This window comes from Amyelois transitella, chromosome 23, assembly GCF_032362555.1.
Source record: "Amyelois transitella isolate CPQ chromosome 23, ilAmyTran1.1, whole genome shotgun sequence".
In the NCBI taxonomy this organism is placed as follows: domain Eukaryota; kingdom Metazoa; phylum Arthropoda; class Insecta; order Lepidoptera; family Pyralidae; genus Amyelois; species Amyelois transitella.
Window position 1 is genome coordinate 3,099,876 of NC_083526.1, and position 12,392 is coordinate 3,112,267.

A 12,392-nucleotide genomic window follows, 5' to 3' on the forward strand; every position below is an offset into this window, starting at 1 on the left:
TGTCTAGGCAAAGTTGGAAGAACTCATGATTTCTTTGTCTGTCTTAATGAACATGAGGTTTTGTACAAATAAGTATTCGTCATTCAACAGGATTTTGCACAACAATCAAAATGAAGTCCTTATCCGGTGCGACCATAACTTCGCTCTTTTTGCTTCTGATCCTCAAGAAGGTCAGGTCATTGGTTGGATCCAGGTCTCTAACGACGGCTTTGGCTTTGTCCACCAATGCTGATAGCAGCCCAGCGTATTGAACTGACACGTGGTTATCAAGGGTTGTTTTAATTGGTATACCTATGGAGACAAGTGCATGAAACAGTATAGAATTATATACCTACCTAAATCTATGTACTACTATTTCACATAGCCATATGGGTAGGCTGAATCTTTTAGGACTAAAATTCTCTAGTTCCAGGTTTGATGCCCGGCCAGGTCATGTATTTTTTAAAAATTATGTATGTAAATTATTTAAATATCTCTTAAAATATAGTATCATTGAGTTAACCCGTAAACCAAGTCTGGGAATGATTTGGGGCTATCTCAACTTGTAATTTGTCCCGTATTTATCACTTTCTTCATAAATGTTAGATGTATTTTAAACAAGGTGCTGTCTTGATTGAGAGAGCATTGAGGTCTTTATTTCTAAAGCAGAATTTACTCACACAGCAGCATCTATTGACCAGACATACATACTTTACTTACACTAGTTTCCTTCATTGAGTCTAGATAATAGGAAAGTGGTAAGATGTAGTCTTTGCCTACTCTTACGGGAAAGAGGCGTGGTTTTATATATGTGCCTATGTATCCCTCTGTTCACACTTTCACAGAGCAATGCTAGGTACCCACCTTCGCCATTCACAACAATAACCCCTGCTACTCCTTTATGCGTAGACAATTTGCGAACGGTTTCTTCTGCCTCGTTTGCCATTTAGGTATTTGACTCAGATAAAATCAGGACAGTGATTTGTAAGACCGTAGACGATGCTTGTCGATTATTTGACATTTAAATGTCGAGGACTATGATTGATGGATAAAATAAAATTAAGAAAAGCTGCCAGTTTGATTGTATGAAAAAGGTTTTATTATTTTGTGTATAAAATTTATGAGATCAGGTAAACATACCTATAGAGTTTAAGTATGAGATGATAATTTTATCTGTTATTTCGGAAGAATAGATAGGATAGGATACTAAGATCTTGTCTTAATTGGAATTTTTAAGTAAAATGAAAAAATTAAGGGTTACGTTATGATGGCCTTTAATTAAATACTGATTTACAATACAATATTAAAATGTACAACAAAAGTTAACTAACAAAAACTTTAAGGCGGTAATTATTGAAATAATGGCTGTCTAAGCTTGAATGCTATTGATGTAGCTTCTCTACTGCTTTAAAAAACCTAAGTTTCAGTCGGAGCTGATGCCCCATTTTGCTTGTTGCTGTCAACTAGTAAATACAGTGGGGTTCTTCCACTTCGTAACTTCTCTCGTTTATGAACTTTCAACTGGTGTTTCATCATCTGCTTCCGGTAACCAAAAGCTTTACCACAAATATTGCACAAATGATCCTTAATCCCCGCATGATCAACCTTCAAATGCAATTCTAAATCGCGTTTTGTATAAAAACCTCTCCCACAAGATGCACAAACAAAGTCATGTTCCCCTTTATGTGTTAAGAGATGTTTATTTAGATTACTCTTATTAACAAATCGGTGAGCACATTGGGAACACTGGTACGGTTTCTCACCTGTATGAGATCTCATGTGCATTTTCAAAGATTCCGTAAATCTGCCCCTGTATGGGCATAGTGGACATTTAAAAGGCAAGTTATAGAAGTGAGTCAATCTATGCCGTGTGAACTGGCCCTGCATTATAAACTTTTTGCCACAAATATCACACATGTATGGTGCTTCGCGTTTGTGTAACCTAAGATGTGTTTTCAAATATAGTGATGCATATGTTTTATTGCATATTGGGCATTTATGCCTCATATTTTCATGTTCCTGAGACAGCATGTGGTCTGTATACTCTTTAATTGTTGGGAAATCAAGATCACACTTGTTGCAGTGAAAAATAGCATCTTCTTGTTGCTTGTCCATTTCATCAAATGACAGGTGGTCATCTGCTAAATAACTGGGATCTTCTTCTTCAGTAATGATACATTGTTTCTTCACTGGCATCTTTAAATATTCATCAGATTGTTGTGCCGTTTTACGCAATATAATTGCCCCTTGAAGTAATGAATTGCAGGAATTACAAAGGAATTTCGGATACGGGTCTTCTTTCAGCACAGCAATGCCTCCAAATATATTCAAAGCTTCAGATAAATCCTCTTGGCTGTTTTCCCCATAAATAGGTACATCACCCTCTTTCAAACAAACCCTGCATGTCTTCTGTTGATTAGTATGAATTTCAGACCTATCCAGCTCAGGAAAACTTTCATCATATGACATTCTTTGATTTTTTTTCTTTGCAATTTTATATCTTTCATTACGGCTCTTACTTTGTTTCTTCTTTTCCTTAAACTTACGATAACTTTCATCACTTGACACCCTATGATTTTTCTCTTTTTGTTGCTGAGTAGACTTCTGGCAAACGTTTTTACAGTGCAATATTTTGAGAAGCGCTAATGAACCTACCATTATTGATTACCTATTCTGTATCTACTCCTTGATTATGTATTTTTCTTGTGTATCGTGCTTGTAAGAATCTTTCACTTTCAGTATGTACAAAAATGGAAAAATATTTAAAAAGTAACAAGAAACCAAGAATTTCTTTGATCTTTAATATTTTATTATTATTGTTCTTATTTTACCGTTCTGATTCTGACATGCCAGTAATAGTATTTCCTGTACTGTGGTTTCTTTCAGCTTTAACCGTCAATGTCAAAATTGTCAAACTACTCAGTCAAAAACGAGAGTAGAGGTAGAGAGAGGTTAAATTAATTTAGATAATTTTGGGCATAAATTGCCAATTGATTTTCTATGAAGTGATCTACGAAAACAAAATATATATAATTATAATCCCAGCAATCTAATTAACCTTCATGGTTTTAAAATAATACCAAAATGAATCTAGCTAAGGTGAGGTTATGTTTAGTACATACATTAATCACTCTATATCCCTTGCGGGGTAGACAGAGCCAGATGTAGTCTTGAAAACACTGAAAAAAAAAGCAAAACAACAACAGATGACTGATTTTATGTTTAGTAGGTAATGTTTTGAATTTTTATAGACCTTACTTTATTATCTTCTGTTTATTTTCTATAATAAAATTACAGAACATTTGGAGGTTTGCACCTGTTGTACGCAGTGCCATCAATTCAAACATAAAATTTTTGAGGCCCATGTCTGCATCGGTTACTCCCATATCCACAAAACCCATAGAAAATATTGCTGTATCATATGAACCCGACAAGCTGTACAAAAAAGTGGAACTAGAAATGAGGGGCATCGACCCTGCAGTTCTGCTAAGTTATTCTTGGTTTTGTGTAGCAGCAGCTTCACATTTGGGCATTGAAGTCACCAAAAGGTTTGTTTCTATTCTACCTATCTGTATATTGTTTTATGTTTGCATTTCTATTTATTAAAGGACCTGAGATGTGTGAATGAGTTTCTTCTAATTATTTACAATTAGCCACTACACTGTGACAGTGTATTATACCAACTTATTTTATTATTTCAGTTGGGCTCTCAGAAAAGCAGAGAAAGAGAGGCACACGCTACTCAAATGTGTCCACATTTACAAGAAACACAGGGTGCAATACGAGATACGGACATATTTCCGATTCATTCATTTACAAAGACTTACGGGCTCTACCTGTGACACATACTTAGAATATATAGAGAGGAATCTCCCTGAAGGTTGTGCCCTCAAGGTCACAAAAATTGAATGCCAAAAAATGCCAGAACATTTGACTCCTCCTAGCGATGCATAATGGGTACTTAGATTGAAGTTATTAGAATAAAACAGTGTTAATATAATAAAATCTTTTATTTTCCAATAAATAAAATTTATAGAAACAGTTTCTTCAAACATATCTTACAGGAATGTATGTATAATGTAATGTAGTATTTTATTTTGCATAAAATTTACTATTGGCAATACTAAAACATGAACGTCAGTGGGTACTAATATTTTTTAATCATATTCTTTATGTTTTACCAATTTGATTGGATCATAAAACAAATACATATGTATTTTTGTTATCTTCTTTACTAAAATATTAAACTTCTTCCCTGCTATCATGAGAAAAGTAATGGTAATTATAAGCCTTTAAGGCGTAAGTCTACAGGCATCTTGTAATATAGGTACAAATACATAATTAAACCTTTTGAATCTATTCTCTAAATAATCTAACTTACCTCTTACTCATGAGATATTTCTTTACTTTTGTCAGTGGAGTTAAGTGGAGCATCCTCCATTAATATATTATTCCGTTTTATTTGATGGTATGTAATTATGAGTTACAAATGGAGTTAATATTTTTCATTATTTTTCATATTTTTGCAGAAGCTTCTTACAAAGCTATGAGCTACTTATACAAACACAATTAATGCTTAAACATAATAATACTGTATTGACTAGAATTAAATCACAACAATAGTCTTTTTTCTTCTGGCTTTAGTTCCGGTTGCATCCGCACCCCTGCAGGCATACTTTGGAGCCCGAAGTATGTCTTTGACCATTGATCCTACTAGGTTAGGTGAGTCAGGTTTTTACATAAAACAACTCCCATCTGACCTCCACAACCTTTGCAGGTAAACCTTACCCGTATTGGATCCATGGTAAATCACAACACTAGAATACAATAATTATAGACTTAATACACAGCAGACCACAGTAGTTACTTGTATTTAGGTGACCTTTTTCTTGTAAATATTAGAACAGGAATAAAGCAATACATGGAATGTTCAGTCTGATTTTGACGATTAGTATCTCCTTGGCAGTGAGCTCCTTTGACACTTATTTTATTCGTATTGTTGGTTCTTGCACACAGTGAAGATGAAGAGTATTGCAAATGCTAACTCCAGGCCGTGGAACATTAGCATTACGGCACACCAGATGTATTCCAGGCGGAGAATGTATGTCTGGTAAATAAGGAAGTAGCACACACCAACCGCTGATGGTATTGTTAATAGCACAGAAAAGAACACTGGAATTTCTGAAAAGAAAGAATATTTTGTCTGACCTATTCCAAAAAAATATTGGCCTAGTTTTAAAATTACTAGCATGTTATTCAAATGATGTTTTATTGTTTTGCATTACAAGTAAATTGGACTAACACTAAATTAGAAAGGACATGAAATGGCTAGTGCTTCCTTTTTTAATTTTAAGACTAGGTACTTACTTTTACTAGCCAAATTGCCTCTTCGACCTAAGAATATACGAATGACTTCCACAAGGCATAAAGCACAAAATATGCCGGCTTCAGTTAGCAAAGCGTTTTCTGGATAGGAAACATTGATCGCTTTCAGAATGCCCATAGCCACTTCACATACAAAGAACATACCTAAATAAAAACTGTTCAAGTAAAGTAATATTTCGTAAGCGAGGCTAGAGTTTACGTTTGTTACTTTAGACATATTTAGAGTAAAAGGAAAAGCAAGATCAGAAGAAATTTAAAAATCGCCCGTGCAAATCACAAATCAAAACAAACAGATACAGATTACCAATCAAACAATCAATGAAAAAACGTCAATGTCAAAATTTTCAAACAAAAGAAGAGTGGCAAAGGGCTTTATCCATTCAGCTATCGTCAATGGCATACATCATACCCATTATAATAAAACGCTATGTATGTAACAACGGAATTCTAATTATATAGGTACTCTAGGAAACTCGTAAATTAAACTCAATAAACAATCAACAATTTTTTATTGAAATATAAAACCCCATATGTATAAATAAGAATCATAACAATTTGTAATAAAGCTAAGTAAACATTAATCTAAACTAAATAAAACAAAATTTCTTTCTTACAAGGCTGTTGGTAAAATATATTTCATTAAACTTAATTCATAGATATAAAACTACTGAAAATAAAATTAGTAAGTATAAAAATAACTTAAACCAAAACTTCAACACCAAAAACTTTATTCGAAACTTAACTCGGTTCCTTTCAAGTGGCTCTCGGCCCATTCATCGAATCTTCTGGAAAGATCTTCGGACATGTAGTTCTTCCAATCTCCAATCTGTCCCTTCCTTATGAAGCGGAGATCGGTTTGTTCAAGATAAGATTTTCCGAAAGATTTTTCCAAGATAGCTTCCAAATTAACAGCGCGGTTAGTCTTCATGTTCTGGAAGGAGAGATGTTCGCACAGTTTTTCTACTTGTACGTCTGTCAGGGTTTTCCCAAGAAACTTGGCGGTCTTGCGGATGACAGACGGAAGATCTCGCTTCATTTCTTCAAACTTGATGAAGAGAAGGTTGGGGTCGTGGCGTCTGTTCCAGAATCCTGAGGGGAAAATAAATGTTGAAGGTTTATATTGATAGGTTTATATCATATTTATCTTGCCTCGCCTTCTGCTACTAACGCGCAGTTGCACATTGATTACACAGAGCCTTCTAAGGATCCAGAAAGTCGAGTGAGGTCATACAGTCGCAAGCCACCAGTTCAATACGAAGTCATCATAAAAAATATATTTGACAAAAGGCATTTTCTTCTGCGTTGGCCTGTCACTATTTCTACATCTCAATTCTTATTCAAGCTAAACGGCTTGAAGGCTTATGGTTGTCTTCCTCGTAAGGATACATTTGTGATAAGTTTGTACTTAGAATTCTCTATATGAACTAACATTAGATGCCTATGACACGCAGGTGGAACCTGAATTGTTACTAAATAATAATAATTTATAATCAAGTCTTCATCCCTGGTTTGGAAGACAGAGCCAACAGAAATAACGTTCAGCTGTATGGCTTAATGATGGAATAGGCTATTTGACAAAGTTCTAAAAACTATCTTAGGGTATTTATTTGTTTATAAGGAGCCCTACAAAAATACTTTTCTGCCTTTATTACAGCTATTTTATTAAAAAATCGAAAAAGAAAATGAAATATTCAAATATGCCGCCAAAACGCGACTTTTAGCAATATGGCGGCCATGGCATGCAGTGACGTAAATTTCGTGTAAATATGATACAAAGCTTGTTGGTGTTTCGAAAAGTTTTGATTTTCTCTTGTTTTATTTAACTTGTGCCACGTCATATGTGTGAAAATTATTAAAATGAGTTCCTATAAATGTTGTGCAGTGCCTCAATGCACTAATACAACAATAAAATCTCCTACGAAACTGTTTTTTTCTATGCCGATGGATTTGAATATTCCCAAGAAGAGGTTTCAGATCATGATCTAAGATCAGTGGTTACCAAGATATACTTACATTGATGTTTTCACATTCCTCAGTTCGTATCTCAGCATAGAAATCTGGATTGTCTATGAAGAAGACAATCCAGATTTCTTCTTCCAACCATTATTGCGTCCACTTTTGGTAGGTTTCGACTGTCAGCTTTCGCGGAATTGGTTTCCATTATTAAATACCTATGTTATCTGAGTAATCCTGAGCGATCAAACACTTATAAAATCTTGAAAACTAATAGCGAACACTAAGGAACGGTACGATCCACAGTCTGTTTATGGATAATTGACGTCATAATAGAAATAGCCAATCACGTTCGTTTTTAGTCACGTGACAGCTGCATATAAAAACCTAATTTTCTGAGACGGATTTTGTTTAAATAATGCAATATTTTTATCTCGCGTTATTACAAATCGCTCCAAAAAAATAATATTAAGACTGATGACATAAAAGAAATGTATATTTTTAATACAGTCAAATAGCCTATTGTTACAAGATACTTATATCCTTAACATTTTACCCAAATTAATATAACCAAGAAACAGCTTAAACGTAACTTACCGAGGATATGGTTCCAGACGGGTCCGAACGGGGCTCGGTCCCTCATGAAGAGGTCGCAGAACTCTTCGAAGGTCCCCTTGAGGCCGTGCACCAGCGTGCAGTAGTGGTAGTACGACACCACCATGTCTTTGGGGTTCCGAGATGTGTAGATAACCTGAAATGTAAAAAACCTCTTCAAACCATGACATTGGCAGAATCATCGAAAGTCCGGTGGAAGCCACATTATAGAAAAGAACCTGAAATGTTCCAATAAACCTTAAAAACTCTCCATTAAGTACTGATATCTGCTGCTAGAAAAGAAGTTTTGGCGAATATAGCGATGACGAGAGAGAAAAAGTGGGGAAATTTACAGTTTACTGGGTATGATAAGCGAAAATATCCTTGTGTAATAGTCCAATTTTTATCCCTTATTTACAATGGAGTAGCATCATATGGGTATTTCTGAGAAAACCTGCACATTTAGGCAACTGAAGAAGGCATGATTGAAGTTGATCTGGTCAGGTTCCCCTGCAAGCCCAATTTCCCCCACATGGACAAATTGTTACTTCAATTTATTGAACTTTCTACTGTTTGAATATAGTGATAGCTGGACCCAGGGTCTTTTGCATGCAGACTAACATCAGGACGATGGCGATAAATAAGGCATAATGCCCTTAACCATAAAAGATAGAAGGGGAATGAAAGAGTTACAGTAGGTAGGCAAAGGCCCTAGTTTCCATAGATCTTTCTCTCTCATTTTTGCGCGTACGCAGTTATCCTCCGTCGCATGCTTGGAGCTCGAGGTCAGCTTTCCTACACTTTTCTTTCCACACTTGTTCTTGTCACATCGTCTTTGGCACGCTATCATCTTCCGCGACGTTAAGGAAGGATTCCTTCGGTCTGCCCATACCCGGTTGAGGCGGTATAGTCTCTGATTTCAATAGAAACCCTTATAGTAATAAATACTTCGGTGTGATACCCTTTTAGGGATGAAGTCATGACAAGTACCTTAGGCTTAGCAGACCCGTCTTCTTTCTGTATATCCACGGGCAGTAGGTCCCATGGCAAATGGCTGCGGATGTAGCGAGGATGGGCCAGCCGGTACTTCACCAGGTCTACCGAGGTGCCCTTCACAGATTCCTTGTGCCATTCCGCGTGGCCGTCCACCATGATGCAGGATAGCTCCACTAGTGGGCATCTGATCTGTAAGAATTACGAACAAGGCAGTTAATAAATGGTCCTCAGTATAGACGTAGGTACCCTGAACAAATCAGAGACGTCCTAGCAAAAGGTCAGGTCAAGAGTACCCGAAACCGACGATGAAACGATGAAGAAAACAGTTGAATATGATGAAGCAAGGGAAGATTGCAGGGATCGTGGTAAGTAGAAAGATGTAGTCTCTGCAGACGCGTGATTTTTTGTATGTATGTATTTGTTTTATGTATATTCTCGTAGTTAATGTCTTTAGGCTAAAGTAGGAAAGTATAGTTATAGTAAGTAGGTATAGTTTTAACACTTTCATATGAAGCCTACTGTATAACTTTTGATTTAAAATTATAATATGATACTAAGTAAGTACCTTTATGTATAAGTTCGTTTCTCAAAGTATGACTTCTAATATCTACATATAAATGTTTGTAACATCCGAAAGGTTAAATATTAAGATCTGGTATATAAATTTAAGACCTTGTTGTACTCATGTTTTGCAAATAAAAATTTAAATTTGAATTAACTATCGACTTGTGCATTTCTATGTGAATTCAAATAGATTTCAAGGTTGTTTTTTATACCTATGGTATAAGGGTCTACAGCAGATTTTTTTGTATGTTATAAGTAATATCAGCATCAGTGTTGGCTATATTTATTATAAAAGCTCTTTGGATGTCACCAGCGGATAAATATGACAACCTGGTCATACCACTTCATAAATAGTAAGGACAAGTTTCCCTGCAGGCCACTGTACCGACAGCCTATTATTACGTAAACGACAACCGGAAATAAACAAACCTGTTGCAAAGATTTGGCGCCTTCGTAATCCAGGTCGTGACCGATAAGCCACACCATTTCCTGTGCCCATGTCGAACCTTAAACAAAGATAAATCAATTAGTTTATTTTGTTTATTATCACGTGTATATCCCTTGCGGGGTAGACATAGCCCACAGTTTTGAAAGACGGATAGGCCACGTTCAACTTGTTTCCTTTTCATTTTGTTGTCATAATAAGAAAAACACAAATTCTGATCAGTGATAAAAGAGATATGTTAATTTAAATTAGCCAGATGAACCAAAAAACATATTCAAATGCCAACTAAAATCGCTGGACAGCTGATCGTTATACGAGTAAACTTTCACTTTCAATAAAATTATGTTATCGAATAGCGAAAGTTTTCTAGGTCTTACGTGTATATTGCATCTCTCTCTACTAACTGTTTAGTTTATCTAATAAGTCTTTACCTACCCCTTCGGGAGAGGGGCGTGATTTTATGTAAGTAGGTTTGTATAAATTTTAATTTTTCATATATCGACATATCTACGCCACAAGTCACAAAGAACAAAAACACGCGACGCTATCAGTCAAAAACAGAAAAAAGTCTAAATCGCGCTAGCAAAGATTTCACGGGTCGGAGCATATATACAACCTCCGACACGGCACCACCAGCGCTCCCGCTACAAACATTGTTTGTTTTTTCTTTTTCCTGGTATTAATCCCGGTTACATTTTAACTGGACCCTATACAGCCCGGGATGCGCTTTAAACCGTTGGGTAAACCAAGGGTAAGTCAGGTTTTTACCCGAAGCGACTCCAGTCTGACCCTGACCCGCGACCTATGATTTTCTACATTATTTGGTAGATACTAAGTTATTTATAAACGTCCTGCTGGAGTAAGTCCTAGTTACCTATTTTTTAAATAGGAGCCCGCGGAGTCCACCTACTGTGGTGATCAACGATCCTAAGTTGAGCAACTGTAGTAAAACGCTGTAATAGATAAATGAAAAAAAAAAGAATAGGACAATTCCATCTCTTTGCCATGGATGTCGTAAAAGGCGACTAAGGGATAGGCTTATAAACTTGGGATTCTTTTTTCAGGCGATATGGGCTAGCAACCTGTCACTATTTGAATCTCAATTCTTTCTTTACGCCAAATAGCTGAACGTCTTGACGTATTTATTTGAGATTTTGTTTTCAGAGAATCTTAATTAACAGGTTACGTCACGACCTTTAAAATCCATAGTTTAGTACTTATCCACTTAACAAGCCGATATTATAAAATTCATTTATTTACTACTTACTAAATAAATAAATACATAAATAAGTGTTTGTAATGAGTAACGTTTGAGACTTGTGTAGTTTACCAATGTATTAATTTATTCGCGATCGTGAGAATTTATTAGTAAGTCGATAATTTTTTGGTTGTTAATACCTATCATAATAGTAGTATGTACTTATAAGAAATGAGTTAACCTTTTATAGTCTAAATAAGTTTATTATTTATAAAAGGAATTTTGAATTTATTTCTTATCAATCGTAAGTTAGTTACATACAGTATCCAAACTATCAATGATCGAGATAAAATGTTCTAAGTACATCCTTTTGAGTTTTACCTTAATTTCAGATAGGATTTCAAGTTTTAAAATCGGCTTAGTAGTTTCATAGTTCAATTATACATCGTGACATAGTTCCTATGACAGTACTGGTTATGAAACAATGTTAGTTAGGTATTTGAGATTTTTGCTACAGGCCGTGAAAGTAGTGACTACAATTATTACATCTTATTATGTCACACGATTATTTACACTGTTGGCAAAACTTTTGGACTTTAATCAATAACCATCCTATTGCAAACGGTTTAATAAAAGCTATAAGAAAATACATCGACGCGCCATTTATTTCTAAATAAAGTTTTCAATTTGGTTAATGTAAGAATCATGATCTAAATAAATTATTCTCAACGGACCTACCAGTGGGGTACCATGAGTAAATTGCATCCGCGTCAGGCCATTCGGATTCTCTTTAACTCAGAATTATTATTTTAATGGAATTGTTGTTATAATATAATTGTTATCTATGACATAGGTATGGCCAAAGCATAAATAAATAATACTCAACGGCCCGCATTTCTAAGCTTGTGGTGTAGTTGTGGGTCGTAAGGTCACAAAAATAAGTTTGTTTATAGCATAACTTATCTATATCTAAAAAAGTAAAATCTCACCTGTTCTAGGATAAGAGCACATCCACACATCATCTGCAAGCACCTCCATATCCAAAATATCTTGACCAATATCCATGTAGTCCGCAGGAAGAATCACCCTGCCGGGGTTTATTTCCACCATGCAATCCTTTTTTCCGAACAAACGATCAAGTAATTCTCCCGCGCCATCCCCGTTTTTGTCCAACTTCGAAAATGTCAAACTTGGCCGCGTTCTCATTTTGAATTTTTATTTTTAAATTGTTTTTTTTTTTTTTGTATTCTGTTTTTGATAGTATCGACACACGTCTGT

General features: G+C 35.4%; 5 protein-coding genes across 5 annotated transcripts; 1 reads left to right on the forward strand and 4 right to left on the reverse strand.

The window, feature by feature from the left end:
* Positions 1-61: 61 nt before the first annotated feature.
* LOC106130753 (dynein light chain roadblock-type 2) lies at positions 62-977 on the reverse strand. The gene is made up of 2 exons (XM_013329675.2): positions 844-977; positions 62-291 (listed from the first exon to the last, which is right to left on the reverse strand). Exons 1-2 carry the CDS (start codon positions 923-925, stop codon positions 80-82), a joined length of 294 nt encoding a protein of 97 aa, XP_013185129.1. The 5' UTR covers positions 926-977; the 3' UTR covers positions 62-79.
* Positions 978-1,219: 242 nt separating this feature from the next.
* On the reverse strand, positions 1,220-2,819 carry LOC106130697 (zinc finger protein 267). Its single transcript, XM_013329597.2, has one exon. It carries the CDS (start codon positions 2,635-2,637, stop codon positions 1,396-1,398), a length of 1,242 nt encoding a protein of 413 aa, XP_013185051.2. The 5' UTR covers positions 2,638-2,819; the 3' UTR covers positions 1,220-1,395.
* A 77-nt stretch (positions 2,820-2,896) lies between these two features.
* On the forward strand, positions 2,897-3,979 carry LOC106130684 (small ribosomal subunit protein uS10m). The gene is made up of 3 exons (XM_013329583.2): positions 2,897-3,078; positions 3,277-3,527; positions 3,681-3,979. The coding sequence occupies exons 1-3, from the start codon at positions 3,064-3,066 to the stop codon at positions 3,931-3,933; spliced, it is 519 nt and encodes a 172-aa protein (XP_013185037.1). The 5' UTR covers positions 2,897-3,063; the 3' UTR covers positions 3,934-3,979.
* A 47-nt stretch (positions 3,980-4,026) lies between these two features.
* LOC106130685 (transmembrane protein 216) lies at positions 4,027-5,649 on the reverse strand. Its single transcript, XM_013329584.2, has 2 exons — positions 5,347-5,649; positions 4,027-5,160 (listed from the first exon to the last, which is right to left on the reverse strand). Exons 1-2 carry the CDS (start codon positions 5,579-5,581, stop codon positions 4,967-4,969), a joined length of 429 nt encoding a protein of 142 aa, XP_013185038.1. The 5' UTR covers positions 5,582-5,649; the 3' UTR covers positions 4,027-4,966.
* Positions 5,650-5,998: 349 nt separating this feature from the next.
* Positions 5,999-12,392, reverse strand: LOC106130711 (luciferin sulfotransferase). The gene is made up of 5 exons (XM_013329613.2): positions 12,104-12,392; positions 9,901-9,977; positions 8,902-9,096; positions 7,915-8,068; positions 5,999-6,453 (listed from the first exon to the last, which is right to left on the reverse strand). The coding sequence occupies exons 1-5, from the start codon at positions 12,318-12,320 to the stop codon at positions 6,092-6,094; spliced, it is 1,005 nt and encodes a 334-aa protein (XP_013185067.1). The 5' UTR covers positions 12,321-12,392; the 3' UTR covers positions 5,999-6,091.

What these genes read in the sequence shown, in the direction of transcription:
- LOC106130753 (XM_013329675.2), bottom strand. Translation starts at nt 925, where the DNA reads ATGGCAAACGAGGCAGAAGAAACCGTTCGCAAATTGTCTACGCATAAA. An exon ending in TATTGTTGTGAATGGCGAAG is followed by an intron (nt 292 to 843) that starts GTGGGTACCTAG and finishes TTGTCTCCATAG; the next exon opens with GTATACCAATTAAAACAACC.
- LOC106130711 (XM_013329613.2), bottom strand. Translation starts at nt 12,320, where the DNA reads ATGAGAACGCGGCCAAGTTTGACATTTTCGAAGTTGGACAAAAACGGG. An exon ending in GTGCTCTTATCCTAGAACAG is followed by an intron (nt 9,978 to 12,103) that starts GTGAGATTTTAC and finishes TCTTTGTTTAAG; the next exon opens with GTTCGACATGGGCACAGGAA. An exon ending in GCGCCAAATCTTTGCAACAG is followed by an intron (nt 9,097 to 9,900) that starts GTTTGTTTATTT and finishes TAATTCTTACAG; the next exon opens with ATCAGATGCCCACTAGTGGA.
- LOC106130685 (XM_013329584.2), bottom strand. Translation starts at nt 5,581, where the DNA reads ATGTCTAAAGTAACAAACGTAAACTCTAGCCTCGCTTACGAAATATTA. An exon ending in AGGCAATTTGGCTAGTAAAA is followed by an intron (nt 5,161 to 5,346) that starts GTAAGTACCTAG and finishes CTTTCTTTTCAG; the next exon opens with AAATTCCAGTGTTCTTTTCT.
- LOC106130697 (XM_013329597.2), bottom strand. Translation starts at nt 2,637, where the DNA reads ATGGTAGGTTCATTAGCGCTTCTCAAAATATTGCACTGTAAAAACGTT.
- LOC106130684 (XM_013329583.2), top strand. An exon ending in GGCATTGAAGTCACCAAAAG is followed by an intron (nt 3,528 to 3,680) that starts GTTTGTTTCTAT and finishes TTATTATTTCAG; the next exon opens with TTGGGCTCTCAGAAAAGCAG.